The sequence below is a fragment of the Lissotriton helveticus genome, chromosome 3_2 (genome assembly GCF_964261635.1).
Source record: "Lissotriton helveticus chromosome 3_2, aLisHel1.1, whole genome shotgun sequence".
NCBI classification, from domain to species: domain Eukaryota; kingdom Metazoa; phylum Chordata; class Amphibia; order Caudata; family Salamandridae; genus Lissotriton; species Lissotriton helveticus.
Window position 1 is genome coordinate 443,742,183 of NC_136062.1, and position 27,169 is coordinate 443,769,351.

The following is a 27,169-nucleotide window of genomic DNA, read 5'->3' on the forward strand; positions in this document are numbered from 1 at the left end:
CCGATGGCTGCCATCCCTTCAGTGCACTTTGAAGCAGGAAAGCCATCTGTTTAGCCTGGCATTTTTACCAGAAAGGAAATTGCCACAGTATGTCGCTAGGAATAGGACACAGGTCGCCCCTCCCCTCTCAGGATCTCAGGAATGCGATTACCGACTCGGGTAAAAATCATTCACCAACCCCTTTGCCTTCCTGAAACCTGCAATATGCCCCCTCATTGGCATGCGTTGTCCTAGGCACTAAACTGGCAGCCACAAGGTCTTGTACACTGAGGCACCAAGCTGCCATATTTCTCTGGGAATGGTGAAGGGAACTACGCTGTTCCTGAGTGGTCATTCCTGAAAGCTTGTATCTTAAAATGAGACCAAGCATCTACTGCATTGTTCAATACGCTGTTTGTTTTGATCTAAAATGTGACATTCAGCCTCAAACATAGCAATATGATTTCCTTCAATAATCTTAAGATCATTTTACATTTGGCCGCTTGCTGATGAATGCATTCCACCTTAGTCGCGCTGTCTGAGCAGAATGCCACTGATTGATTGTGGAAGTGCTCTGGCCTTAGTGTGAGGGCCACCAAAATGGAAAAGAGCTCTAGGTAGCCAATGTTTGTCTTCAAACCAGATTCCACCAAGTCTTTTGGCAACCTCTGGACACATCAAGATGCACCAAAAATGGCGCCAAAGCCTGCGCTGCCTGCAGAATCTGTAAACAGACCTAACTCTTTATTGGCGGGTTTTGGCCATATTATCGTCCCAATCAAATTCCTCAAAAATGCCTCGCATATTCTCATATCCTGGCGGACCTCACTTGACAACCTAGTATGATGGTGCCCCAACTTCAGAACTCACATGGCCATCGCGATTGATCTGGAATATGGTGGCTACGTGGATGTGATATAGAGCGCAAAATTCTACGGCCCAACTAACACCAGAAACTGATGAAGTGTCATCTTAGGAACCAGATATTTCTCCAATGCACTTGTGAACCCCCTGACTTTCTTCTGGGGGAGCCTAGACATGTCTGCCTTGAACTCCAAATCTTTACAAGGAATATAATTGTTGTAGCTGGCCTACAGGTCTTTGCTTTCGCCAGAAGTATCCCAAACTTTCTCATCATTTCCTGGAAATATTCTAACGCCTCCCCACACTCCTTTGTTCCAGGTGAACCTAGGAACAGGACATCATCCAAATAATTTAGTAACCACCTGTACCCCGATCTCTGCCTAAATACCCCCTCAATTAAAGTGCTATACCTCTTGAAGTACAATAGACTAAACAGCCCATGGGCATACATTTGTCAAATTAGAAGGCACCCTCAAATTGGAAACCCAATAAATGAAAGTCATCAGGATGCACTGCTAGCAGCCTAAAGTCGAATTCTATATGTCCCTTCACTAACAATGTCCCAGCTCCTTCAGCATTGCAGTTGCCTGATCTAGCGAGATAGACTTGGCTGAGCACAATGTCCCATTGATTGCCTCATTGACAGATTGACCCTTAGGCGCAGCAAGTAGTAGATCTAGCGGTACATCCCTGGGTCCTTCTTTGGGACTGCACCTAAAGAGAACACACAAAATTCTCCATAAGGATGGAATCAAAAGCCACCCTCTCCTGATTCTTCGCTTTCAAAATATTATTTCTGGCAATGCTAGGATTAGCCCTTAGTGACTGCTGGTTTTGTCTCTATATCAAGTCCACACAACCCTTAGCTGGGATCCTGAAACCGTTCTTAAAACCCTCACACAAAGTCTGAGTTGCCGTTATGGTGCCGTAAACATTCAACCATGACACCATTAGGCCGCAGAAAGAACGGTGCTTGAATTTGCAAGCCCATGGGGCTCTGGAGCAAGATCTTTTATTGAACTCCCAGCATGACCCCTTCTTTGCCCCGCTACCCGAAAGATCTGACTTGGGGCACCTTCAACCTTCTGCTACTTCATGAAGTGCAGCCATGTGTTTACATTGATCTGCTCCCACCTTAACAAGGGGTTTCTGTACCAAACATGCTTAAATTCTTTGTCCTAGTCCCTCCATGTAGTGCCTACAAACTCATTATGCGCACAAAGTACCCTATTCTAGTAGCATTCCAGATGTGCCCCCGCGAACAGTTACTGCCAAGGGTAAGAACTTGTTGTATGCAGATATAATTCAATCAGCATCATCTATGTAAACACTGTGAGACAATTTCGCAACAATGTATGGAGTGGCAGTCGGATTATGCAGTGACTGTTTCCAGATTTTCTAGGTTGAGTTTTAAAAGGAGAGGATGGTTGTTATTTTTTTAGTTGGAAAAGGATTGGAAAACAGTCAGACCAGCCCCTCTTACTGGTAAGTAATGTGGGGTCCCAAGCAGTGAGGTCTAGTATTCAACCTTTATTATGAGTCGTTAAGAATGAGCGTCGATGAAGGTCCTGCAGTTGCAAGACGTAGCTTTAATTTTTATTGAATCTATTTTTCAGATGCTTTGGTTAATGATTGCTCCCCAGTCCTTCTATGCCACTTGCCTACTGATTTCAGATTTGAAACTGTACTGTGTTCATTCCAGTGGAGGTGTATGTACACTCCAAAACAGCTAATAGAAAAAGTGAGTCTAAAATACACCTGTGGGCTGCTCCACGATGCATTTTACATCACAAGCCAAAGGCTAAAGTCTTTGAAGCAAAAGTATCCAGTGGCTGAAGAAGGCTTACTCAAACCCACTTAACATAAGCATATAATTCAATATTTGAGCCATAAAAGCCCATAATTCAATATTAGTGCCATGACTGGTGCACCATATACATCAAACCAAAATATGACATGCTTGCATTCCAGGGCATAATATAACTTGATGGCCCAACTAAGTCGGCCTTTCAGTCCCACAGAGGATTTAGTATGTGGTGTGTGGTGAAAGGGGGCCGGCTATCTATCAACAGACTGCCCTAGCTGCTCGGAGGAGATCTTCATCCTAGCTTGCTCACCTAATGATGACTTTCTGCTGCTTGTGACCTCTGTGGGAAAGGTGCTTGCAGCTTAGAGTACATGTTTGCCTTTGAAATGATTGCAGGTTTTTTAGCTTGGACTGGAAAATACTACATGTGTTCAGATGTCAAAGTGCCTTTGCTTCTATATGAAATGCTGTGGACATGTCCCAACTGACGTTCTTCATGAGTCTTATTCAGAGATCTCTGAATTCAGAGAAGTAGATGGACATGAGGGCTCCAGCAGTTACAGGATTTAACCCTAGTGTTGCAGTTGTGTATTCTAGTCGAAACACTTATGTTTTTGTTTTCAACCGTGCATAGTGCAAAAACAGCTCTATTAGGATAGAATAGGTTATCTCCAATTCTACATGCTAAGTTTTGCATAGTTAATAAACTTTGTATGGTTTTAGAGTTTCACTCCTTCACAAATCCTTTGCTGGAGACCTTTTCAAATTCCTAAAGTGTTTTGTAGTGTGTATATAAATGTATTATGTATTCATAATTATTTAGTTTTACCTAATTATTAATGTATAGTCTTGGACTATATAAAATGTATTTCTGGTCCTCCTCTCACACTCCATCTGTCTGAAGTTTCCCATTGAAGTTGCAGCTGTTTCTTGGTAGTTATACAATACACAAAGCAAACACCACATGCAAGACAGTGCAAGGTCCACAAAGTAATCTTTGCTCCACAGCAAATTGACAAACGGCGTCACCTTTGATTTCAGACAGTGTCGGCTGTGTTTGTGCCTCTCAGTTGGTTGACTCTGTAACAAACTATCAATGAGTTGTTTTTTTTGGTGATTTTTTTGAGAAAACTATTTACACACTGTTTTTGCCCCCATTATTTCTGTTAGGCTTTAGCGAGCCCAACTTGGCCTCGTCCACTGTCCTCCAAGGTGCAGTTCCCCGTCCAGGCTTCAATTCTTTCCACAAGCGGCGGAAGAAGCGGAAGGGGCTGAGGACTAAGGAGTCCCTGGACGAGCTGCTGTTAAAGACTCTACACTCACAGCGGGCTATGGAAGAGGGCCTACTGCAGTTGGAAGAGCGGCGACTGCAGCGGGACATCGAGATGGAGGATCGTCGCATGCAGCTGGAGCAGCGCCGATTTGAACAGGACCGAGAACATGAGTTCCGCATGTTCAATGTCTTTGCACAGATGCTCACAATCCTGAAGCGGGGCACCACCCCGACCGCCTCTCCTCCCACCCCTCCTGTGGGCCAGGCCCTGGCGCAGCTCTTCTCTGAAATGGCCAGCTCAGGACTGGGGGGCATCATCTCTCGGGAAGCCCGGGCAACTGCGCCACCTACACCAAGCACACACAACAATCTTTCCACAAGTGGCCAGTTTCAGAACAGCCCCTTCTTGTCTGCGAGAGGGAACGTGCTCTGGGGCTTCCGGGGATCATCTGAAGAAGGTTATAATGCCTACCACATAGACAAGTATGACGAGGATAAGAATCCAAATGTGAGTATTTCTGATGTAGTCTCTTGAGCCTAGCTGATAGTTTTAAATGCCAATGAGTAGAGAAGCATGCTGATGTGTTATAAGGCACAAATAACTGAAATGGAGGTCTAACCAAGCTGCAGCTTAATCTTTTGTACTTAGCTCCAGGTGCTCATTCTTTTAAAGAAGCACATACGCCTCCTTGACCCTATCTGAACAAATTTAGAAGACCATGTGCATATTGTCCATATAATGCTACGTTGTTTTACATTATTTGGAGTTAGCATGGAAACACATACTTTCAGTCTTCCTTGTTCTCCACTTAGTTGTGGTGAACCCTCTGTTCAGTTATCAGAATAGCTTCCTTTGTTGATATGTCAAACACAAAGAACACATATGTTCTGTTTGGACAAAACACACTCACAAAGCCCAGGTTTTCCTTACTATAAATTATAACTGAATGTCCAGAGATGATCACGCTTAGTTTAAATGCATTATGACCATTTTCATATTATTCTAATGAAAAGCCCAGAACTAATAAAGTGAGTTTAAGCTGTTTCTGAATTTCAGAATAGTCTAAAAAAGAACCAATTAGAATGTAATGTTTCTATTCTAAGGATTATTTGTAAAAAATGTCTGAGTGTCCACGTCATGACCTTCAGGTCATGATGTGCACAACTAAAGCCATTTTGTACCGAAAATTCCTTAGAATAGACACATACAAATCTAATTGGTCATTTTTACACTGTCCTGTAGCCTTTTGTTCAAGCTTACTTTCATTTTATTAATTGAAAACACTGTAGTACTGTCCCCTCTGTGCATAGAATGGGACGTTTAACTGTACATCTGCGATGCTCGTCTAACCTGTCCCGTGCGCTTTCAGGGTTTGTGCAATCCGCCTCTTTTCCATAGTTGTTCCTTGATCCTTTGTAGAGTAACCTCTGCGTTGCTCTCCCATTCTGTTCTGTACAGTCGTATTTTAGTTAAAACATGGTACAGTAGAATAGTTTTATTTAATTCTCTCTTGCTGAAAGTCAGTACCTGAACATGAACCTTTTTAGACTACTGTGTTTTTTTTCTTTTAATAAAAGCAGGGTAGGTGCGAGGCAAAAACAATAAAACAAGAAGACAGAACTGTACTATAGAGTGTTATGGAGCTATCAAAGCACACATTTTTATCCGGAGGGTGAACACTTAATTTTAACTTTACATGCTACCTTAGAATAGCTCTGCACCACCATAATGTTTCATATGAATCGTAGCCACACAGTTCCTATTTACTATCTACAGAATCAGAAAGTAGCAATCGATTAATCAAAGAAGACGTGTATAGCGAGGCTAATCACCCGCGAGGTTCTGGGGGAGACTTGCTGCGGAGGCTCAGCCAGGTCGTGAGTTCTTCTCTGAGTTCCAGCAGCGAGGGTGGGGTCTCGCAGTGGAGAGGGAGGTGCAAGTTCAGGCTGTGGTTGTATGTATGGTCATCCTTGGTTGTGTATGGCTTTGCAGGTGTGGATCATCATCTTGGAGTGGTATCTCTTCTGCATGGGGGGCCAGTGGAGCTTAGTGAGGTGGGGGTGATGTGGTCTATTTGGGAAAGTCAAGGATGAGTCTGGCCGCACAGTTCTGTGTGCTCTGTAGTCTCTTCTGGAGGAGCGAGGCGATTCCTGCATAGAGTGTGGTGCATGATTTCAATACAGTGGTAGACCTTGATAAGGGAGACCCCTTTATTTGTAGAGCTATACACACACTGCACAGAACCCTAAATTTGGAATCCTTCAGGGTATGGGGCATCGAAGTAGTTCTTTGCGGGCAGAGGCGATGTGTGTTCTACGTTTGGCAAAAGTAGTTTAAAGATAATATTAGTTGACAAAAATACCTCATTTGTTCAGTTTTGAACATCTCAATCATGGACATGACGTTGCACTTGAAGTCATTTGTATTCTTTTATCTAGGCACAGACTGGGGGAAAGGTTATGGTTGTGAAACAGTATTTTATCAGTTCTTCGAAATCAATAAGATTGCCAAGTACTTTCTTTCAACCTTTGCCCTTCCTGGAACCTTAACCAGAATCTGGCGAATGTTGACTTTTTCAGCTTCGCTTGCAGTTTCTGAGAGTTGCCGTGTTCCCGTGCTGAAGCTGCTTTGTAACACTAAACTGCAAGCGCTGTGTTTTATGCAACAGTATATCTCAGGGTTTGTTAGTGATTAGTTTAGTTGGGTAAAACAATATGTGTATGGGTGTCGGTAGCACTTAGTTTAGGTTACATAGAGAAGTTTGTATCTTAATGCACATAATCTCTTAGTATGAGGCCCCTGGAGTGGTACATATCAGAGTACAGGTAACCACTTAAGTTAGGTTATATAGAGCAATACGTATTGGAGCGTAGGTAAGTACTTAGATGGTTCAGTTACACGCAGTATAATAAGGCGATTGGCTGAGTGAGAGATCTTCATGTTGATTAGGTCAGGCTTTTTGTGAAAAAGACTTGCCTGACAAGTGTCTAAAGTTTTTAGTGTTTTTTCAGTTCTGGTTTGAGTATTAAACAGTGTGTGGTCTGTATATGTATTCAGATAAAAATGTAGATTCTGAAAAACCTTCAAAATTTCAGTATAAAAATATAAACCAAGTACTCCCCATTTTAGTGTCAAAGAAGGCGGGCGAGAGAATCGTCATACAGTATCACAAGTAGAAAAATGCAAAGCTGGAGTAACAAACTCCAGCAATGACAAAGCCCTGTCCATGCATTTTATTAAATGACAAATAAGCTGTTATCTTCACCTTTCTAGACAGTGACTGAGTGCATGCTTGATAGTAGCAACCTCAAGTCTACGAAAAAACAATCTCAAGTAAATTCTAAAATCTTTTTATAGTTTTTTGCATGGGTAAAGCAGATGAGTTATAGATTTGAATTTGTTGGTACAAAGTCTATAACACCGACATATGAATTTACTGTCCCTCTACCAGCCTCCTTTTAGATCCACATTTGAAATGTGCGGAAGGCTAAAGATCATGTCCAGTGTGAATGTTGCTGTTTTCTGATAACTAAACTTTCCCAGACTTTCCCAAAAAGAGTAGTTTTTATTAGCTTCTTTAACCACTCTTTAAAACTATGATAATTTGTGTATTGTTTCCATTGTTCAAGTAGCCCTAATTGATTTAAAATACGTTTTAAGTTCTTTGTCCTGGAGCTTGGCTTTGATGGAAATTTACATCAAAAGGGACACTTCTCAGCTTCTGACAAAATTGCATGTGCAGTGTATGTGTCTTGCTAACCGTTCCTGATTCAAGTCTATTTGAGATGTAGAGCAACTATTTGCCAGATTAAAGATTTCTTGAATACAGTTGCTAGAAAATGTCAAGGCCCAGGTTGAATCAGCCCAATAAGTCAGTGATAAAATATATTTTTTGGACTAAGGACTGTCAGAATCATCATCACCATCAAACATTCTTTATTTTGATCATTTTGAACTTAAAATCATATATAAAAATAAAATAGAATTCATGAATTGAATTTTAAAAGATAAGAAAAATCAATTATCTACATTAAGGACAGAATTGCTTACAAAAGTGCTTTGCGCATTACATTGAAATTCTCAAAAACAGTAGCCTTGCTAGCCCACTGCCCAGAACTTGGGATTGACCTATGAATACAAATTTAATTAAAGTGCATGTGCAATACATGTGCAGTACAATCGCCATGAATACAAGTTTCATTAAAGTGCATGTGCAATGCATGTGCATAACAATGGCCATAACCAAAAGCAAATAACGCAAGGCAGTTCGAATAAGCCTCCATTGTAATTGCCTAAAAGAATGCTAGTGCCTTACAACATCCCTTCATGTGTTCAAACTGCATGGACATGAGTCCTTTTCCAAAAGCCAAGGTTCAAGTTGCTAACGTGACCCAGTTCCTGAGGCGGAAGCCGGGAACTGGAGGTACTTTGCAAATTTTAACATTTCCTTTTGTGTGTGGTGTCACAATATTGCTTTTGTGTTTTTAAAACAAATACTTTGTACCTCGTAGCGCTCGCTCTCCCTCTTCGCGCACAGCTGATGACAATAGCTGTTGGCGCCATTCTTTGCTCTATCAGCCTGCCGCCGCCATCACCACCGGCGTGCACGCTGACTCCGCCCCCTTCTTAGGCCACGCCCCCCGACCCTGCTATATATACCGCAGATCTAATTGCGGCGTTCAGAAACCTGTGACCCAGTTCCTGAGGCGGAAGCCGGGAACTGGAGGTACTTTGCAAATTTTAACATTTCCTTTTGTGTGTGGTGTCACAATATTGCTTTTGTGTTTTTAAAACAAATACTTTGTACCTCGTAGCGCTCGCTCTCCCTCTTCGCGCACAGCTGATGACAATAGCTGTTGGCGCCATTCTTTGCTCTATCAGCCTGCCGCCGCCATCACCACCGGCGTGCACGCAGACTCCGCCCCCTTCTTAGGCCACGCCCCCGACCCTGCTATATATACCGCAGATCTAATTGCGGCGTTCAGAAACCTGTGACCCAGTTCCTGAGGCGGAAGCCGGGAACTGGAGGTACTTTGCAAATTTTAACATTTCCTTTTGTGTGTGGTGTCACAATATTGCTTTTGTGTTTTTAAAACAAATACTTTGTACCTCGTAGCGCTCGCTCTCCCTCTTCGCGCACAGCTGATGACAATAGCTGTTGGCGCCATTCTTTGCTCTATCAGCCTGCCGCCGCCATCACCACCGGTGTGCACGCTGACTCCGCCCCCTTCTTAGGCCACACCCCCCTCTGTCTCCCATAAATGTGCCTGTACAGGACGCGCAGCGGACGAGCGCAGCGGGAGCGCCGTTTGCGCGCCGAAGGCGCGCCTAAGGCAAGCCCGTCTGCGCACGACCGGGCACAGGGCCAGACGCTATGCCGGAACCTGCCACCACTAGGAGACTTTACACCCGGCGAGACCTCCTTAGCCTCAGACCTTCGAAAAATAACATCTGTCATGCCATATATGACCTAAACGTCCCCTTCACTAGCTGTAACATCTGCAAACCTGGAAACCTTCACCTTCCCAGGACGGCCGCTCCACTCCCTGGATTCAAATTAGCGACACTTAACTGTAGATCGCTCCCCAAGCACGCCCTCCTCATAAACCACCTAATTGATGAACACGAGTTGGATATTCTCTTCTTAACCGAAACCTGGATCACCGGTCACTCTAACTCCGACATTGTCTCAGCCCTTCCCCCGGGATATCTCATCATGTCCCAACCTCGCCCTTTAGGTCGAGGTGGTGGTATAGCCATCATCCACCGAGACCACTTCACCTGTCGATCTACTGAGATCCAGAGCAAGGAGTCGGAGAGCTGCTTGTTCACTCTGACGCTCTCGCCAACCTACTCCCTGTCAGGCCTCCTGGTCTACAGACCTCCTGGACATTTCGGCCTCTTCTCTGCCGCCTTATTAGAATCCGTTTCATCCCTGGCCCACCTAACATCCAATTTCCTGATTACAGGCGACCTCAACGTCCATTTCAACGATCCTACAGACACGGGGTCGTCTGACTTAATCAGTGAACTCGGCGCCCTCGGCCTCACCCTGATTAACTCAGGAGCCACGCATGTGAAAGGTCATCTACTCGACCCGGTATTCTCGAATATCCCCTCCCTCCAGTTCACCAACTCCCTCCCCCTCCCGTGGACGGACCATTTCTTGGTCTCGACCCATCTCCCAGGAGCCTCTAAAAAACCCCACAACCCCCCTACCTTCACCAAGGACAGATCCTGGGCCAGACTTTCGACGGACAACTGGGCATTGGCGCTTGGCGCTACTACCCCCAGTCTTGCAGCCGACCCCACTACTGGAGACATCCAGTTTAGAGACTGGATTTCCTCCTCCCTCGACAGCCTCATCCCCATCAAAAATCGGGAGGTAAAAACAAGAACCAAGGGCCATGCCCCCTGGTATAACTCTAACCTTAGAGCGCTCCGCAAAGTGTGCAAGAAGGTGGAGAGAGCATGGAGGAAAGATTGGCTCCATAGTAACAAGGACATCTATTACAACGAGGTAAGACAATACAAAACAGCTTTGAAATTAGCTAAATCAACGTTTTACGATAACAGAATAAAAACCGCGACCAACTCAGCCAAAGAATCCTATCAGATAGTTAAAGAACTACTAAATATCCCAACAGCACCCCCCCCTCACTCCCCCCCCTCAGACAGAAGCAAGGATCTGGCTAATTACTTCGAGTCTAAAATTCTGCGGATACTGGACTCCCTTCCCACCGTCAGCCCCCCTCCCATCCTGGCTACGGCGGACGAAAACAACAGCCCACAGCTGGAGACTTTCAGGGCAGTTTCCCTCACCGAGGTGACGTCCACGCTAGAGAATATGAAAAGCGGTTCCCCCCTTGACCCAGCCCCGGCTAGATTCTTAAAAAAGGTGTCCTCCACCATAGCCCCAATCATCAAGGACCTTATCAACTCTTCCCTTGCTGGTGGATCATCGTGTCCTTCTACACCGCCTGGCCAAGGCAGGTATTGTGGGTACGGCGCGAGCTTGGATCGAATCCTTTCTTTCTCATCGATCCTTCCAGGTGTGGGACGGCAACTCCCGGTCAGAACCTCTTCCACTGAAGAATGGAGTTCCCCAGGGGTCGTCGCTCAGCCCCACCCTGTTTAATGTCTATATGGCTCCCCTGGAAGACGTAGTGGCCCCCTATGGTATAAAAATAATTAATTACGCTGACGATACCCAACTTGTTGTATCCCTGTCTCACCTGGATAACCATCCTGACAGCCTGCTGCACTGTCTCCAGGACATCCATACCTGGATGTGTGACTCGGCCTTGAAGCTGAACGGCGCAAAGACCGAGATCATGCTCCTGGGCAATAAATGGACGACCTTCCCACCCACATCTTGGCCCGACACCTTCGGCGAAATCCCCTCTCCTAGAAAGGAAATCAAGACACTAGGAGTTTGGCTGGAACCTGACCTTACCATGAAAACGCAGGCAGCCAAGACAGCAGGTGCCTGCTTCGGTCTCCTGCGGTCCGTACGTAAGATCTTACCCCTTCTTCCCATTCCATCCAGGAAATTACTTGTCCAGGGTCTGGTCTTGGCCCGGCTCGACTACAGCAATGCCATATATCTGGGGGCCCCTGAATACACCTTGGCCAAACTCCAACGTACCCAGAACGCGGCTGCCAGGCTCATTATGAACCTTCCCCCCAGAGCGTCGGCCAAGTCTGCCCTCAAAGCCCTACACTGGCTTCCAGTCCGCCAGAGAGTAGAGTTTAAGGCCCTATGTACCTCCCACAAGCTCATCAACGGAGTTGGCCCTGCCGCGCTTAAACACATGGTCACCCCCTACAAAGCCTCAAGACCCCTTCGCTCCGACGCCGAACACCTTGCTACGGTGCCTAAATTTAGGAAGGCCCGCACCGGCGGTCGCCGCTTCTCGGTCAAAGCCTCCACAGCGTGGAACTCACTCCCTCTCAGTCTTCGCCTGGAACCCTCCCACATGGTGTTCCGCAGGAAACTTAAAACCCTCCTTTTCCCTAAATAAAGCACCCCCCCTACCCCCCTTTGTATCCTCACAGGTTGAATAGCGCGGGGATGCCTACGGGTCACCAGGCGCTTTAGAAATCGCAAAATAATAAATAATAATAATAACGTGACAGCTGTCATTTCCTGTTCACAGCTAAACAAATTATACAAAGATAAAATGTACAAAAAACCAAGTGCACCACATATTATGATTAAAAATGATTATTAAAAATCAGAAAATACTTTTGTATAGGTTAAAACTACATCTGTTTAAAATGATAAAATATGATGGGAAGGTCAAATAAATCCTATGGGCTAATCTTCAGGAGAGCTCTATGTACGCACCCCATTGCGAATAGGAAACATGAAATTGAGAACATAATGGGCTTGTATGTGTCATATTTTAATATCCTAGGATTCTCAGTACAGTGCTTAGTCCCCAAATTTCTACATAACTGAATTAGCCATCGGTGTTTGCATTATTGTAACCTTGATATAAGAATATTACATGATTTTCAGTCTCTGTTGCAATGCTACAGGACGGACATCCCAAATTGGGTGAACCTACCCATTGGTCTGTAAAAGCACGCAACGGGATAACCCCATGCCGGAACTACAGTTATAACTTCATAGCAAGAGCTGGCTGGATATCATCTAGGAATGGCTCTAATCTGTACTGATCTTTTGCTTCTGAAAACACTGGTCAATGCACCAGACAGAGTTTTCCAGAAGCAGGACAATTTTATGTTCCCTGTAGCTCCCTATCAAATCCATCCTAGATGTTGTTGTACAAGTTTATTCTGCTTTATGTCACAAGTTGACCCTTTCCATGACCGAAAAAGTGTTCTTAATGTAAGCCAACCAAGGTAGTTTTATCGCACCCTGTAAGCTCAACACATCGCTCAACTCTTCCCTGTATACCGCCAGTTCTGGGATGCCCCACAGACGCCGCCAGAATAAAAGGGGTCGAAGGGCGGCTACATCTGCAATTGGTCTAATTCCACGGTCCAGGGGAGGCGGAGCAAACGGGGAGCTTGGAGGCAGACCAAATCACTGCCTGGCACGCGAGTGCTCAATTTTTGTTATAGGACCAGCAGGACGATGACTCCATACTCATAGAGGGCTGCACCCCTGTCTTTTGCTTTATATAGTTCCACTGCCGGGCTAACAGATTTTAGAATGCAATGCCTATATACCCTTGTCAGGCCCCCAGATGTCTGGGCCAGCTTTAAGCTAGCTTTCTTGATTTGAGCACCCCAGTCCATTTTTTCCGTCAGCGTAATTCCAAGGTATTCAAAGACAGACACCCTCTTGAGAGGTCTCCCTACTAGACGAGTAGTAGGCCATGTGCTATGACCTGCATCAAACACCATGTATGTAGTTTTCTGTAGATTAATCTCCAACCCCCTGTTCTTACAAAAAGCATAAAAGTTATCTAAGACCCTCTGAATGCCCAAGGGTGACTTTGAGAGCAAGAGGGTGTTATCTGTGAACATCATGGCAGGTACTTTGCGACTAGCCAATTTAGGGGCATCAATGTCCTACCCTGCAGTCAAAGCCTCTACTAGGCTGTTGATGAAAACGCAGAAAAGGGTTGGGCCAGGACACAGCCTTGGTGTACACCTCTGTCTACTGGTATGGGGCCAGTAAGTTCCCCATGTTTACCAAACCTAATTTGGGCAAACTTGCCTTCATGCAGTCGTTTGAATAAGTAGCAAAGACGAGCTGGAACCCCCATATCCAATAATATAGCCCACAGTTTGCCCCTCGGCACCAAATCAAAACCGGATTTTAGGTCCACAATTATTAGATAGAGACTGCCACCCTCTATGCACACTGTTTTCCAGTGTAAAAGTTGTAACCTGAAGATTTGGTCTATTGTGGACATCTTTGCTCTGAATCCGGCTTAGAAAGGGCTAAGGACATTGTGCTCCTCCATCCAGCTCTGGAGTCCGCCCAGCGGCAGGTGGGCAAATATTTGTGGGCTAACGCCAATAAGACTTATGGGTCTATAATTGGTGGAAAGAAGTGGAGATCCCTTTATATAAATTGGTAAGATTTCCACCCCTGTCCAAGTATCAGGATTCGGCATTCCTAGTAAAGTGGCATTAAGTAATGTCCACAGGTGAGGGGCCCAGATAGTAGGTTCGCTATGGAAGAGGTCCCCGGGGATATTATCTAGCCCTGGAGCTTTGGAAGGTGCTACTTTGCTCAGTCAGTCAGTTATCTCCCTAAGGTTAATTTTGGGCACCTCGGAGTAGATTATCTGGCAAGGGAGGAGCTCATTACCAGTTATATTATACTCTTCCCTACCTTTAAATATAGAGACTCAAAATGAGCCTTCCACACTTTCGCCCCTATATTGCGTTCGATTGCCCGTTTGCCTTCAGAGCAACTTGTGTTTACCATGTTCCAAAAGATCCTCATGTCATGGGTGCATAGGGCGCTTCTCAGGGTATCCCACTTTTCGCATTCCCAACTTTTTTGTGCCTTATCAATGATACTTTTATATGCCGCCCTTTTTTCTCTGATTGACAGCCTAGCCTTGTCCGTAATGGCAGAGATGAGGGCTTACTTGGCCATACGGCAGCTGTTGCTATACCAGGGATGTCGTGGACGTATGTTTTCCCTTATCCTTTTATTGGGGTAAAAAATGTTGGCCATAGTGGATGTTAAAGCTTGATGGTTCGCCGCAGTTTCAGAGAGAGAGATAGAGATGCCATTGGTCAAAATGGATTGATTTGCAGCGATAAGGAACGGAATGATGGTTTGATATAAAGATTACAAGTTTTCCTGAGATTGGCAGATATACCCCCATTGAGTGTTAGTCTGGTGTCAGGTGGTGGTGTTGATTCAGATGCGCTCTCAGCACATGGCGAGTCCACCTCGAGTATAAGAACATTGTGGTCATTATCATGGCGGGACACAATGTTAAAACCTATCACCTTATGCCAGGCGTTTATGTCTACCAAGATATAATCTAGGATAGAGGCATGTCCTATTCTATTGAAGGTGTAATTCCCCGGTGTGTCAGATTTTGTGCGACCATGCATGCCCTTCGTGAATGATTCAATGTAAGAGTATTCACCTGGAGCACCAATGGGGTCCAGGCCCTGGTTGGTGGAATGTTGGGCTCTGGAATAGCCCAGCGTAAAACCTCATCGCTGGGGTTACCTCTGTTCAGGTCATTCAAGGGCTCATATAGCAATTAAAATCACCACCATGAATCACAGAGAAGGAGTCAGGAATGGTGGATAAGAAGGTGGTCAATTGATCAGGAGTTGTTGACTCCTGGTTATAGCCAAATGGTCGCGAATAAACATTTATCAGGTCAATTCTGGCCTTTGAGGGAAAGATCCGAATAATACAAAGAATATCACTTGACACCGTCGCTATCTGTTTAGCTTCACTACCCAAATGCACACCAAATCAAATACAGGGCCCCCCTGAGGGTCTCCCCTTGCCCTCGACATAGGTAACAACACTGAATGTCGCATAACCTAATCTGTGCGAGTCCACCCTAGCCCATGTTTCCTGGAACATGCAAACCCCATGTGGATCTATAAACGCCCCCTACTCTGGGTTGTCCAGTTTGGAAGGGAGACAAGCAACGTTCCACGATAAAACCCGCTGCCTGGATGGGCCCGAAAAGTAATCTAGGTTTGGGAACTGGCCAACAGGTGTTAATGGACAATGATCTTGTTAGAGAGGGTTGGTCTTCTGTATCCCATTGACCTTGAACCAATACTAGCAGCACATTTGTCAGAGTTGAGGGATCAGGATTTTGGCGCCACACACATTGGAATGATGAGAGCCTGCAAGGGCTCATTGGGTGGATCCGACAAAGGTTGGACTTTTATAGTCTTGAGCCAGTAGTCCCTTTCCACTCCTCCTGCTACAACTACCCCCTATTAACCTTGAACCAATACTAGCAGCACATTTGTCAAAATTGGGGATATTGGGTCCACCCACATTGGAATTTTAAGAGCCTGCATGGACTCATTGGGTGGATCAGGCTAGGATTGGGCTGTTATAAACTTGTGCCAGTAGTCTCTTTCCACTCCTCCTGCTTCATCAACACACACCTTCCCCCGATCAACATCCCACCTAAGGGACACCCTCTGTGAAGGAGTTCCCCGTTGGATAAAGCTCCCCAGTGGTCCTTCTGGCGATGGAGTTTCCTGTATGGGGGGTGAGTCAATCTACTGACTCGTTTAAGGCGCAAATCTATTTAATAGTGGTAGATTAAAAAGTAACTAACTGGGTTGGTTCTGGCCCAAAATTGTAGATTGATTGTTCTGGATCCACAACCCCGGCTAGTGACCATTCTGCTTTCTGATTCGTGGGTCTAGCCCTATAGGGTATAAATGGCCCAACGGAAAAGACCTAGGGCTAGATGTAGGTAAATCAGATTTACCGCTTCATAAATACCGAATTTTATCGATTCGGTATTCATGAATCGGTAAATCTGATGTAGGTATTCATTCGGTAAAAAATACCGAATCGGTATGATTCGGTATTTACCGATTCTGTAATTACAGAATCGGTATTTGCCATTGATTCCTATAGGCCTTGAAGCCTATAGGAATCACTGGCAAATACCGATTCTGTAATTACAGAATCGGTAAAAATACCGAATTGCCAAGGGGGACAGGGTGTCACTTTGACACCCTGTAGCACCCCAGTTTTTGCCTTGTGTGCAATGTGGCACACATACATGCCCTAAGGGCCTAAGGGCATGTATGTGTGTCACATTGCACAGGTGTACATGCACAGATGTGCATGTACACAGAAATTCGTAATTTACCATGCAACAGTATTACATGGCAAATAACGAATTTCTAAGGGCCTGTGGCACTGTAAACTGTGCCACCTACATTTGGAATTACAGAATTGGTATATTTACCGATTCGGTAATTTACCGAATCGGTAAGTATACCGAATCGGTAAGTATACCTATTCTGTAATTTTCAGCCCGCTACATAGCAAAACCCAAATACCGGTCGGTAACGGCCAAAATCGGTCGTTACCGACCGGTAATTGGCGACCTACATCGGGTCCCTAATGCCCCCAGTCTGCCTGTGATGCTCCAGTCTAGGAGAGCTTGTACGATCAGTGAATTTCTGAAGTTAATCACGATGCATTCTCCTTGCACATCTTTCGGCCTCCGACTCACCCATCCAACCCTACGTGTCAAAAGGATTTTACCTGTATTTTTATTAGAGCATTGCCGCTGCTTGGCTAGCCAAAACATACATTCATTATTCAGTTCAAATTGTGATTCACTTTGCTCCCTATTGAGCTCTGGTACTCCTGTTAAAATAATAACTTTTGGGGCTGAGGCAGGCGGAAGACTGATACACCGCAAGGCTGACCTCCCTTCTGCTCGAGGAACAAGCCCCTCCCCCATCCTATGACTGATCCCCTGTCGAGGCGTGTTGTCATATGCTGTTGGCATTACTGGGTTGGCCCTGCTTTTATAGCCAGCCTCCACATCAAAACTAGGCCCCTGACAATGTGTGTAATCATGTACTGTAGACATTCTTGGTTTTGGCTTGCTTTGATCTGCGTCCTATTGATTAATATGATTTGGTTTTATAATGGGAGCCCTATTATTTGTGAGTTGGGGGACCAACCTGGAATTGGGGGGAGCAACTTATTTTACTTGATAATTAGCAGACATGGCCTCCCTTACGGTTACTTCAAACTAGCCTTCTCAGGCCTCAAACAAGGATGCAAGCTTGTTCACTCGTGCAATGTAAGTGCTGAGCTCCTTGTTCACAATAGCCCTCACTTGGACCTGTAGGTCAACCACCAGGTTAGTCACCCAACAATCAGCTGACCCTCCCTCCCCAGTGTCTCCAGTGGCTAATAACTCTTAAACACACTTCTTGTGTTTCATTCCCAGTCTCACAGACTGTTTGAAATTCCCTTTTTTAAGAGGGCCTGGCGGAACAACTGCAGGTTGAAAAGTGGCGCTGGATGGTTCACAGGCCCTTGGCTGGGGCTTAGAAGAGGTAATGGCTGAAATTGGTGAGGTACACGTGGCTACATGGCTGATCAGGGGTAAGTCAAGCTCTGGAGTTATCGATAAGCGCCTTTCAGTTAATCCAATTTCGGTGGCCACCACACCTGTCTGGAGCATCCTGTTAATCGAGGTAGGTTGGAAAGATGCTGTAGTTTGAAGGGGTGGCATTTCTTCTGTTCCAGCACATGTTCGCTTCCCCATTAATATATTATGTATTATATTTTGTGGAATAAATCAGCGCTACTTGACGTCTAAATGCCAGGTACTACCCTTCCACTAATTACGGGTGCAAGAGGCGGGGGCCAAGATGAAACAGAGTTTTGAAGTGCAACAGGAAGATAAAACAAGCATTTACAATGCAACGGTTTCGCCTTTGCAAAAGTTAGAGCTATTGGCATTGTAAATGACAAAATTTTTATTTATGTGTTGGTTTTGAAAACAGATAAATAAATGGCATTGTCATTTACAATGTCAATAGCTTAATCTCTCGCAAATGCCACACACACACACAGAGAGCCCCCCCACACAGAGCCCCCCCCCACACACACACACAGAGCCCCCCCACACACACACCCACACAGAGCCCCCCCCACGCCCACACCCACACAGAGCCCCCCCACGCCCACACCCACACAGAGCCCCCCCACGCCCACACAGAGCCCCCCCAGACACTGCGAGCCTCCCCCACACACTGCGAGCCCCCCCACACACTGCGAGTACCCTACCTTTTTTAGTCTCCTGTTTATTTTTTGAAATGTTCTATTGAGTAACCCGTTTCTCATTTAAAGTAACTGGTCCTATAGTACAGCGCTCTGACACCTTTGGGTAATGTCCGCGCTATATAAAAATGCACTAAATAAAAAAAACTCAGTGCTTAGTTTCTTCCGGAGTCTGCACCTCTCTGTTCAGGTGTGTGTATATATATATATATATATATATATATATATATATATATATGTGTGCTCTGGTGTATGTTCCGAATTATGGATTCTAGCGTTTACTCCGTGGTCTGGATTCCAGCGTTTCCCCTGTGCCCTCCTGGTGTGTAACCTTCCGTGCCGGTGTGTTCTGGAGTTTATTGCACACATTCTTCAGGCGCAAACATACCCACAACAGCCACACATTCATCTTGCACAACACACACATGCATTCAGAGAAATACCCTATATACTGTCTGAGCTCCCAGCATGATTGGTCTCCTTGCTGGATACATAGCCATGCATATTCACACACATACAGCCATCCAGAGGCATAATAATAGTGCAAGAGCCCTAAGCAAGGTAACGTAACCCAGTAGGACTCCGTGGAGTATTTAAAAGACTCCATTGTGGGGGGGGGGCAATGGACCTCTCACTCACCTGTGACCTCATTCTTATTACACTGCATTTGCATACTAGTGTACTAGTGATAGCGACACCAATTTAATTATCTCAAACACATGCCATGCTGCAAAGAAGTGCACCGATCCTTCGGAAATAATCCGTGAAAGAAAAAAATACACCTCACGCAGATAAACAAATCCACAAAAGCAATTTATCAGAGGCAAGTAAAAAGCGAGCTGAACAAAAATAGACATGCTGCCACAGACATTGGACCCAGTGTGATTAACTTATTGAGTTCAGCTTATTTTTTCACTGTAAATTCGGGCGTTTTTTGTTATATATTTATGATGGTACTCGTAACATAAGTACTGTGAAAAGCAATACACCTCGCCAGTGATATCTACCGGTTTTGCCAATGCTTTTTTTATACCAAGATGGCAATCGTTAATGCAGGCCCATCTGCAGCAGCTGTCAATTTAGTTATATTTATAGAAACACTTTTCAGGGATGCCTGCTGCCATGCATGCACACTTGCAGGCAGCCATCTTGGAATAATAAACCAAATCTTTTTAAAATTAAGTCTGGCAGAAGCAGCTGTGTGTGCCGTTCAGAGAGTCGGTGAGAAAGTAGGACCTGGTCTGCAATGCAAGCTCTGACATCATTAGTGGGAAAGTGCATGCCATCCCATTAAAATACTCCTTGGGCAGGACAAACACAATAGAGGGGAAATGCAAATAATCAGAAGCAGTGAAGTGGCATATGGCCAGAAAAATATTCAGTCAGGAGCAAGGGGCTGAATCAAGGACTGCTCTACGTTCAGCAGATTATTAACTATTAAGGATAGCAAAAAAAATGTACATGGAATACATAAGTTTTAAGCCACGGACCTTAAATATTCAGAATCACCAGAGACTTCTTCACATTTTCTGCTGATGCCCAAATAAAGTACTCGAGGTGTACATTATACATTTTTCTGCAGCGCAAAACCCTGGAACTAAAATCTACTCAAAACTACTCGTTAGTCTTCAATGATACAAGGAAAATCTATTAAACCAAACCACTTAAGCCATGTGTTTTTACAAATCCTTGCTTGCAGTCAATCCACTTGATTCTTTCAGCGTGGCTAGACTACAACTCCCAGAATGCTGTTTTGAGGATGATGAAAGTCCGAGCTGTAAACAAATGGAACAAAGGTGTCTGGTAATTATTGAACAAAGACCGAGGGTCTCTCGGTTTTTGACTCAACCTGCGTCAAGGGGCATAGAACGAATTCATCCCATTCTTTATGACAATTTTTTTTTTATCAGACAAATGCGCGAATCTTAACTGAATGTTTAATGTGAATCTAAAGGCCGAGGAGACCAGAGTGACACAAACAAGTTCTACCTCGGGGGGGGGGGGGGGGGGGGGGGTAGGGCGGCGGGAACGGCCAGCACTCACAGGACGAGGAAATAAACCATAGTTTGAGACTATAAAGATAATGCGCCTCTGCAAACTTGTACACCCAGAGCTCCTTCCCGCCTGCTAAATTTATCCAACCAGCGTTTTCCAGCCATCGCTTTCAACCTATCTCTAGGTAAGCACCTATCTGCGCGCTTCCCATTCGACTCTCTGAATTGCTTAGAAGTCGCCCGTATTTGACATAGATTAGGTATTACGGAGATAACTAATTACATATTAATTTATCCCCGTTTTTTGCACCATGTCTTCTATGCAGTGCCCAGTCTGACAACCACAGTCCTATTCTCCGTCCATCCACCAGATAGGAAAAACGATCAGCGTTTCCCCGCGATCGCTTTCAACCTACTTTTAGGTAAGCACCTATCTGCGCGCTTTCCATTCGAACTTCTGAACTGCTTAGAAGCCGCACCTATTTCACATAGATTAGGTACTACAGAGATAAATAACTACATATTAATGTATCTCCGTATTTGCACCATGTTTCCCAACAGCGCAGACGTTGACACATACGGTTTTATGAACAACTTGTGACAAAAGTAAATACACAATCACACCTACTACTAAGAGAGTAAAGTAGTAAGAAGAAAAACAAGCAGCGAGGAGTGAAAGGGGAGGGGGGACGGGAACGGACACACGGGGAGGGGGGCGGAACGGACAGCGGGAGGGGGGGAAACAGAGCTCACGAGCCAAAGTACATAACAGCAACGGAGAGTGAAAGGGGAGGGGGGGCGGGAACGGGCACACGGGGAGGGGGGCGGAACGGACAGCGGGAGGGGGGGAAACAGAGCTCACGAGCCAAAGTACATAACAGCAACGGAGAGTGAAAGGGGAGGGGGGGCGGGAACGGGCACACGGGGAGGGGGGCGGAACGGACAGCGGGAGGGGGGCGGGAAACAGAGCTCACGAGCCAAAGTACATAACAGCAACGGAGAGTGAAAGGGGAGGGGGGCGGGAACGGGCACACGGGGAGGGGGGCGGGAAACAGAGCTCAGGAGCCAAAGTACATAACAGCAACGGCAATTTGATGGAACGGCGACTACGAGAAAACACGCCCACCTGCTCCACTTCATTGTTCACTCCTGAAATTTGTTACCGTTACTACTGTTTTCAAAATGGACCCACAACCATTTTCACTATTACTGTGCATAAGCTTGGTGTACTGGTTACTTGCTCAGACCCAAATGCAACATAACTCACGGTACAGTCATCAACAGCGGGAGGGGGGGCGGACACGGACAGCGGGAGGCAAGTCTGGAACAGAGCAACAGGTCATTTCGCGATTCGGGGGCGTGTTTGCGTGCTCTCCCCTTCCCATTGGCTGGAAGGTAAAATTCCAGCCAATGGGAAGAGGAGAGGGCGTGACTTAAAAAAAGACACGGAAACGCCCCCGAATCGCGTCAAGGCGGGCCCTGAACTCAGTGACGCTCCTCTCCTCCAATGGCTGGCCAGCATTTACGAGGCCAGCCAATGGAGAAGAGGGGCGTGTTCAGGCCCCCTACTAACAACAAAAGATTTCGGCTCCGCCCACCCACTGCTTACGCAGTGGGACGGTAGCCGAAACCTAAAAAACAACTGCATGAGCTTGTTAGCAATATGTGCGCTATCAGGGCGAAGAGGCACTGACCTTAGGTCCGGCGATGAGTAAAAATCAGGTCCAGGTGACTCCACAAGCAGACCTCAGAGGGGTAGCCCAGCCCAGCCTCCTCCAGGCTCTGACAAGTGCAACAACTTGTTTTACAGTTAGTTTCAGCAGTGAAGCTGATGGATTCCTGAAACAAGTTATTTTAAAGTCAGTTTCAGGATGAAGGCTAATGGATTCCTGAAACAATTTGTTTTAAAGTTAGTTTCAGGATTAGAGCGAGTTTCAGGATTAGTGTTCTGACAGGTGCAGACGGGCCCGGCCTTGGTCCAGGATACGCCCGCGCGCGTCCCACGCTGTGAGACTTTCAGGGCCTTTTAATGTACCTCGTTAGCGGTACTCGGCCCGCGAAGGATACCAGGATCTGTGGTCCCCCGGTTTCAGATTCCATGCGTCTTGCGCACCTGGAGTCTCAGGGCCTTTTAATGCTCCTGCAGGCGCAGCAGGAAGTCGTTGGCCACACTCAGGCAGCAAAGTATACAGGGATCTGTGGTTCCCAGGTCCTCAGTCTCAGATTTCTCGCGTCCACATTTTAAGGGGAGCCTAGCAGTGTATAGTTCACACATGAGTCAACAAGGGGGGTGCCGATACAGAATTTCGCAGTGCATCAACCCGAGCCTGGGAACCGGGACATCAGCCACTGCAGCCAACAGCAAAACCCGACCCCTAGTGTTCCGAATTGCTAGGTATCATTATCACGCAAGTCATTGGTTCAGTAAACCTTTGGATTGACTCTATGCTCTTTTTAAAACAAGGGTGAAGGAACGAAAATCTCCCAGAATCGGGGATAGTTGATGATTTCAAGCAAGTTGAAAATAAGAGTTGACTGTGGCCTTAACCAGAAGGAAATGTCTGCTTTGAATGTACTCTTGTGAATTCCACTGAGCAGTAGCAGCCGCTGCTAATAAAAACTGGTGGGGGTGAGGGGGTGTACAGCCTAGGGTATTGGGGACAAAAAATATCACTTACCTGCCAGCTGTCGCCTCTCTACTGTCCTCTTCTGTTCCTGACTCTCAGCAACACACAGGCTCCCAGACTCCCCTTAGCCACGCCGCTGTCATGTAATAGTATCACCAGCATGACGGCAGCATGGTGATTAGTCTGAGCTGCCTGGTTTGCCACTTAGACAGTACCTGTGAGCTTGGACTGTTTTTCACCCGACTGTGTAACACAGCCGGGTGGAGAAATGCTAAGTGCGCATGACATTTTGGCTGCCCTTAGATATCTGGCCAAACAGTCATGCACATTTATGGGGCCTACCGCTTCTCCTCCCTGCATACAACAGCTTGCCCAGCCTCGCCCGCCCGAAACTGGCGCAGTACTGACAAATAAAATAATAATAACATTGTGTTATTATCTTTTTATTTTTGGACTGCACAGAGAGCAGTGAGGTGACGCTCCCACACCTCAATGGAGGAGCCGCACTTGAGGCCTAATGAGCAAGCTACTGGTAAAATATGTTTGACTGACTATTACAGACACAAACAGGCTGAAATTAATTGTTGCAATGACATCCCATCACAATAAATTGAGTGTTTGGTAAAAGCACTTACAATTGCAACTCCTTCCTCGGCCTGTATTAAATTGAATTCATGCTTGGATGCTCTTCCTTGTAAGCCGGCAGTTAGATCCCAAAATTTCTACAAGTCGTGTGCTTGTGCTGATTTAGTTCTATCACCTCATCGTTTTAACTAGTACTAGTACTTCAAACAGCTCTGTTTTTTTAAATGCATTCTTAATTTCCTTTAATGCCACCACCTGATCCATATTGCCAAATAAGTGTTTTGATTTTCTGGTAAACCCTAGAGCTAAACCAGGAGGTAGTACATTTCTTCATAAAGAGTCTTCTTTGGGACTAGAATAGGTTTCTTTTCTATTGAAATTAGTTGAATTATGCAGTATGGCAGGGAATCCAGATCACTGTAGGCCGTGAATGCTGGTCCCAGATATCCAGTTATGAGTCTGTTGGTCATGTGGTGACCTGTCTTCATCCAGACTGCCACTAGCTCACCAAAGACACTCACATGGGGATTTCCCAAGGGCTCTCAATTGAACAGTGTGATCATTTTATTGGAGTGGGTTCTATTTTGTTCCCTGTTAATGTTAATGTTATCACCACTGCTAAATCTATATTACAAACCAGAGTATTATAACTTGTGTTTCTTCTATTTCCCTAGGGTATCATTAACTTTGGAACCAGTGAAAATAAGCTTTGTTTTGACCTAATGTCCAAACGGGTATGTTTTTTATACATGTTACAAGCTAGGCCGAGGGTCGTCACCTAAATAGAATTCCATTGTAATGCTGCGAGCGAATTTTAGCTCATGTACCATTTGAAAGCTTAAAACCACACCTTTTGCGTGGTACTGTCCACCCCACAGTTGTATGACATACTTGTCTATTACATATTTTACTTTACTGTGGCATTCCTTCTTTTTTTGTAGTAGGTCACCTGTTACTACGACCACTGGAATTATGTGCTTGTGTGGGTGCAACATTTTTTGCATGATTATGGAGTGGCCACGTTTGCCATATAAACCATCATTGGCTGCAAAATCTGCAGAAATTAACAAAAAACATTGTTTCTAGCTCAAACGGTTCAAAAGTTACTAAAACCTCAGCAGCACATGTTGACCTGGAGAGGAAGCCCATTTGCAAAGGGTGACTGGTCACCTTCTGTTGCTTATTGTTCTATTCAGATGTTAAACTGATACTAATGAGTTGCAGCCTATGCCCAGATATTGCCAACAAGTGCATACATTGCAAACTAATGAAGTCATCCTCTCATAAAATATGCCGCATTACTCTGCATGATTTGCCTTTTCTTGTTGCATAATTTTTTTCAACCCTGCCTCATAATTTGGCTCTCCTTTACCGCATGATTCCAAATGACCTGCCTGCAACTGCACAGAAAGGGGCCAGTCTTTTTGGTCACAATGTAGTATAATCATTTGCTGCTGAATTTATCAGCTTATCGACGATCAATAATTTATTGCAATATCCTAAATGAAAAACATAGTTAAAGTAGCATTAAGGTTGTATTCTACCACCACAAAACCAAATAAATCTAAGAATAAGATTACTAGGTTACAATTAAATTGCCTGTGCATTGCTCATAGCATTTCCCTTCATACGCCACTGAAGAAAGCCAGTTTTGAGGAGCATCCAGGGCATATGGCAGTGTCACTGCTTTCATATTTTTTTTTCTTTTTCCTTAATTCTGTCAACACTGCTGGACATTGCAGCTGACCCAGAGCGACATGAACCACATTGAACCCCCGCTTCTGCAGTACCCAGACTGGAAGGGCCATATGTTGTGAGTAGCTGTCAGTACCTGTGTAGGTTTATGATGTACTGTGATTGAGACACATAAGAGGTGTCTGTATGCATGAAATGTGTCCTAGCTGCGTGGAGCTGCAAAAAGCATGCAATGAGTTTAGAGGTTGCAGGCTTCAGCAGCAGTTGTCACATGGTGGGAGGGCATATGCATATTCTGTAGATGTCATAATAAAAAAATTAGATTCTGTTAAGGGCATGGAGGTGGAAATCGGCCTTTCTTACTTCTCTTTTGCTGCATCAGACCAAAGCAAACATTGTCATCACAACTGCACTTCCTATATGTTCATTGGGATGACCAAATCAGCAACAGAAAACATGTAACCAATTAACCGATCGTGGCCAGACACGTGAGGGTCTACAGAAACGCTCTCTTTTCTTTGAACGCCATCGATTAACATGAAGGGTTTCTTACATTCCTCCTCTACTGCCCTTGTACTGTTGCATACATAAAACCAAAGGCACATTATTGAGAAAACTTTATTGATATATTTGACAAATACATATCAATATATCAACCATCTTCCAATGTATTAACATGTACATAAGAGATCAAACACCAAATTAATTCTCATAACATTCAGGTGAGAGGGGAGAGGTGTGGCGCCGCGGCCAGGGCGACTGACGCTGGAATCTGGGGACCACGGTTCGATCCCCGGCTCTGGCGGCAGGTCAGCCCAGCACTATGTGACTCTGGGCAATAGCTCGCTTAATCTTCCCGACGGCCCCCAGCGCCTAGAGACCCTTACGGGTGATTGTGCGCTTTACAAATGTGGACTTTACTTTACTTTTATACATCAGAACAATAAATATTTTCAGTACTAATCTTGTGTGATATAAACATCATCTTCAAATATTTAATAGGATCTAAACCTTCATTTACAATAGTTAGCTTACATTTTATTATTTGTGAGGACCTGGAGGCAAGGATTATGCCTGTTGAAAACATTTTAACGATCAAGGACATTACCTCCAAAACTGTCTCCAGGTGGAATCTTACACACTTCTTAATGTTTTACCATCTAGCTCCATCCACAAAAGCCCTTGATCCCATTACCCGTCTAACTGAATGTGCTCCAAACGTAGTCAGAAGAATGCCAGCCTCCTGCACGGACCACTTAATCCTTCATGCCATAGTAGGTGGCTCACTGGAGTAGTATTCCTCCTAATTGAGATTCACTGCTGATCCACTGCCTGAGACCTTCACTCACACATACTCTCTTCTGCATATCATCATCTCACCCCGCACAAACTAGTATTATCCGGAAAGAATGATTAAGAATTCAACGGATATTATATTTGGCCTTTTTGCAAACTTGAAGTTACTGCACCTTGGGTAAACATTCTTCCCACAACCAGTGTCCGTTCGTTAGACACTTTACTTTGCAAGAAGCACAGTACTATAGATTATGTCTTCCTGGAAGGGAGCACCTCTGGCTGATTTGCTGAACATT

At 45.2% G+C, this 27,169-nt stretch overlaps 1 protein-coding gene across 2 annotated transcripts in view; it reads left to right on the top strand.

Moving 5' to 3' along the window:
- LOC144826055 (1-aminocyclopropane-1-carboxylate synthase-like protein 1) overlaps window positions 1-27,169 on the top strand; it is a 146,954-nt gene that overhangs the window by 42,919 nt on the left and 76,866 nt on the right. For both annotated transcript variants that reach the window (XM_078684353.1, XM_078684354.1), the window contains 3 exons: window positions 3,821-4,431; window positions 24,557-24,616; window positions 25,625-25,695. In XM_078684353.1, the coding sequence (XP_078540479.1) occupies window positions 3,821-4,431; window positions 24,557-24,616; window positions 25,625-25,695 (742 nt within the window). The remainder of the gene's footprint in view (window positions 1-3,820; window positions 4,432-24,556; window positions 24,617-25,624; window positions 25,696-27,169) is intronic.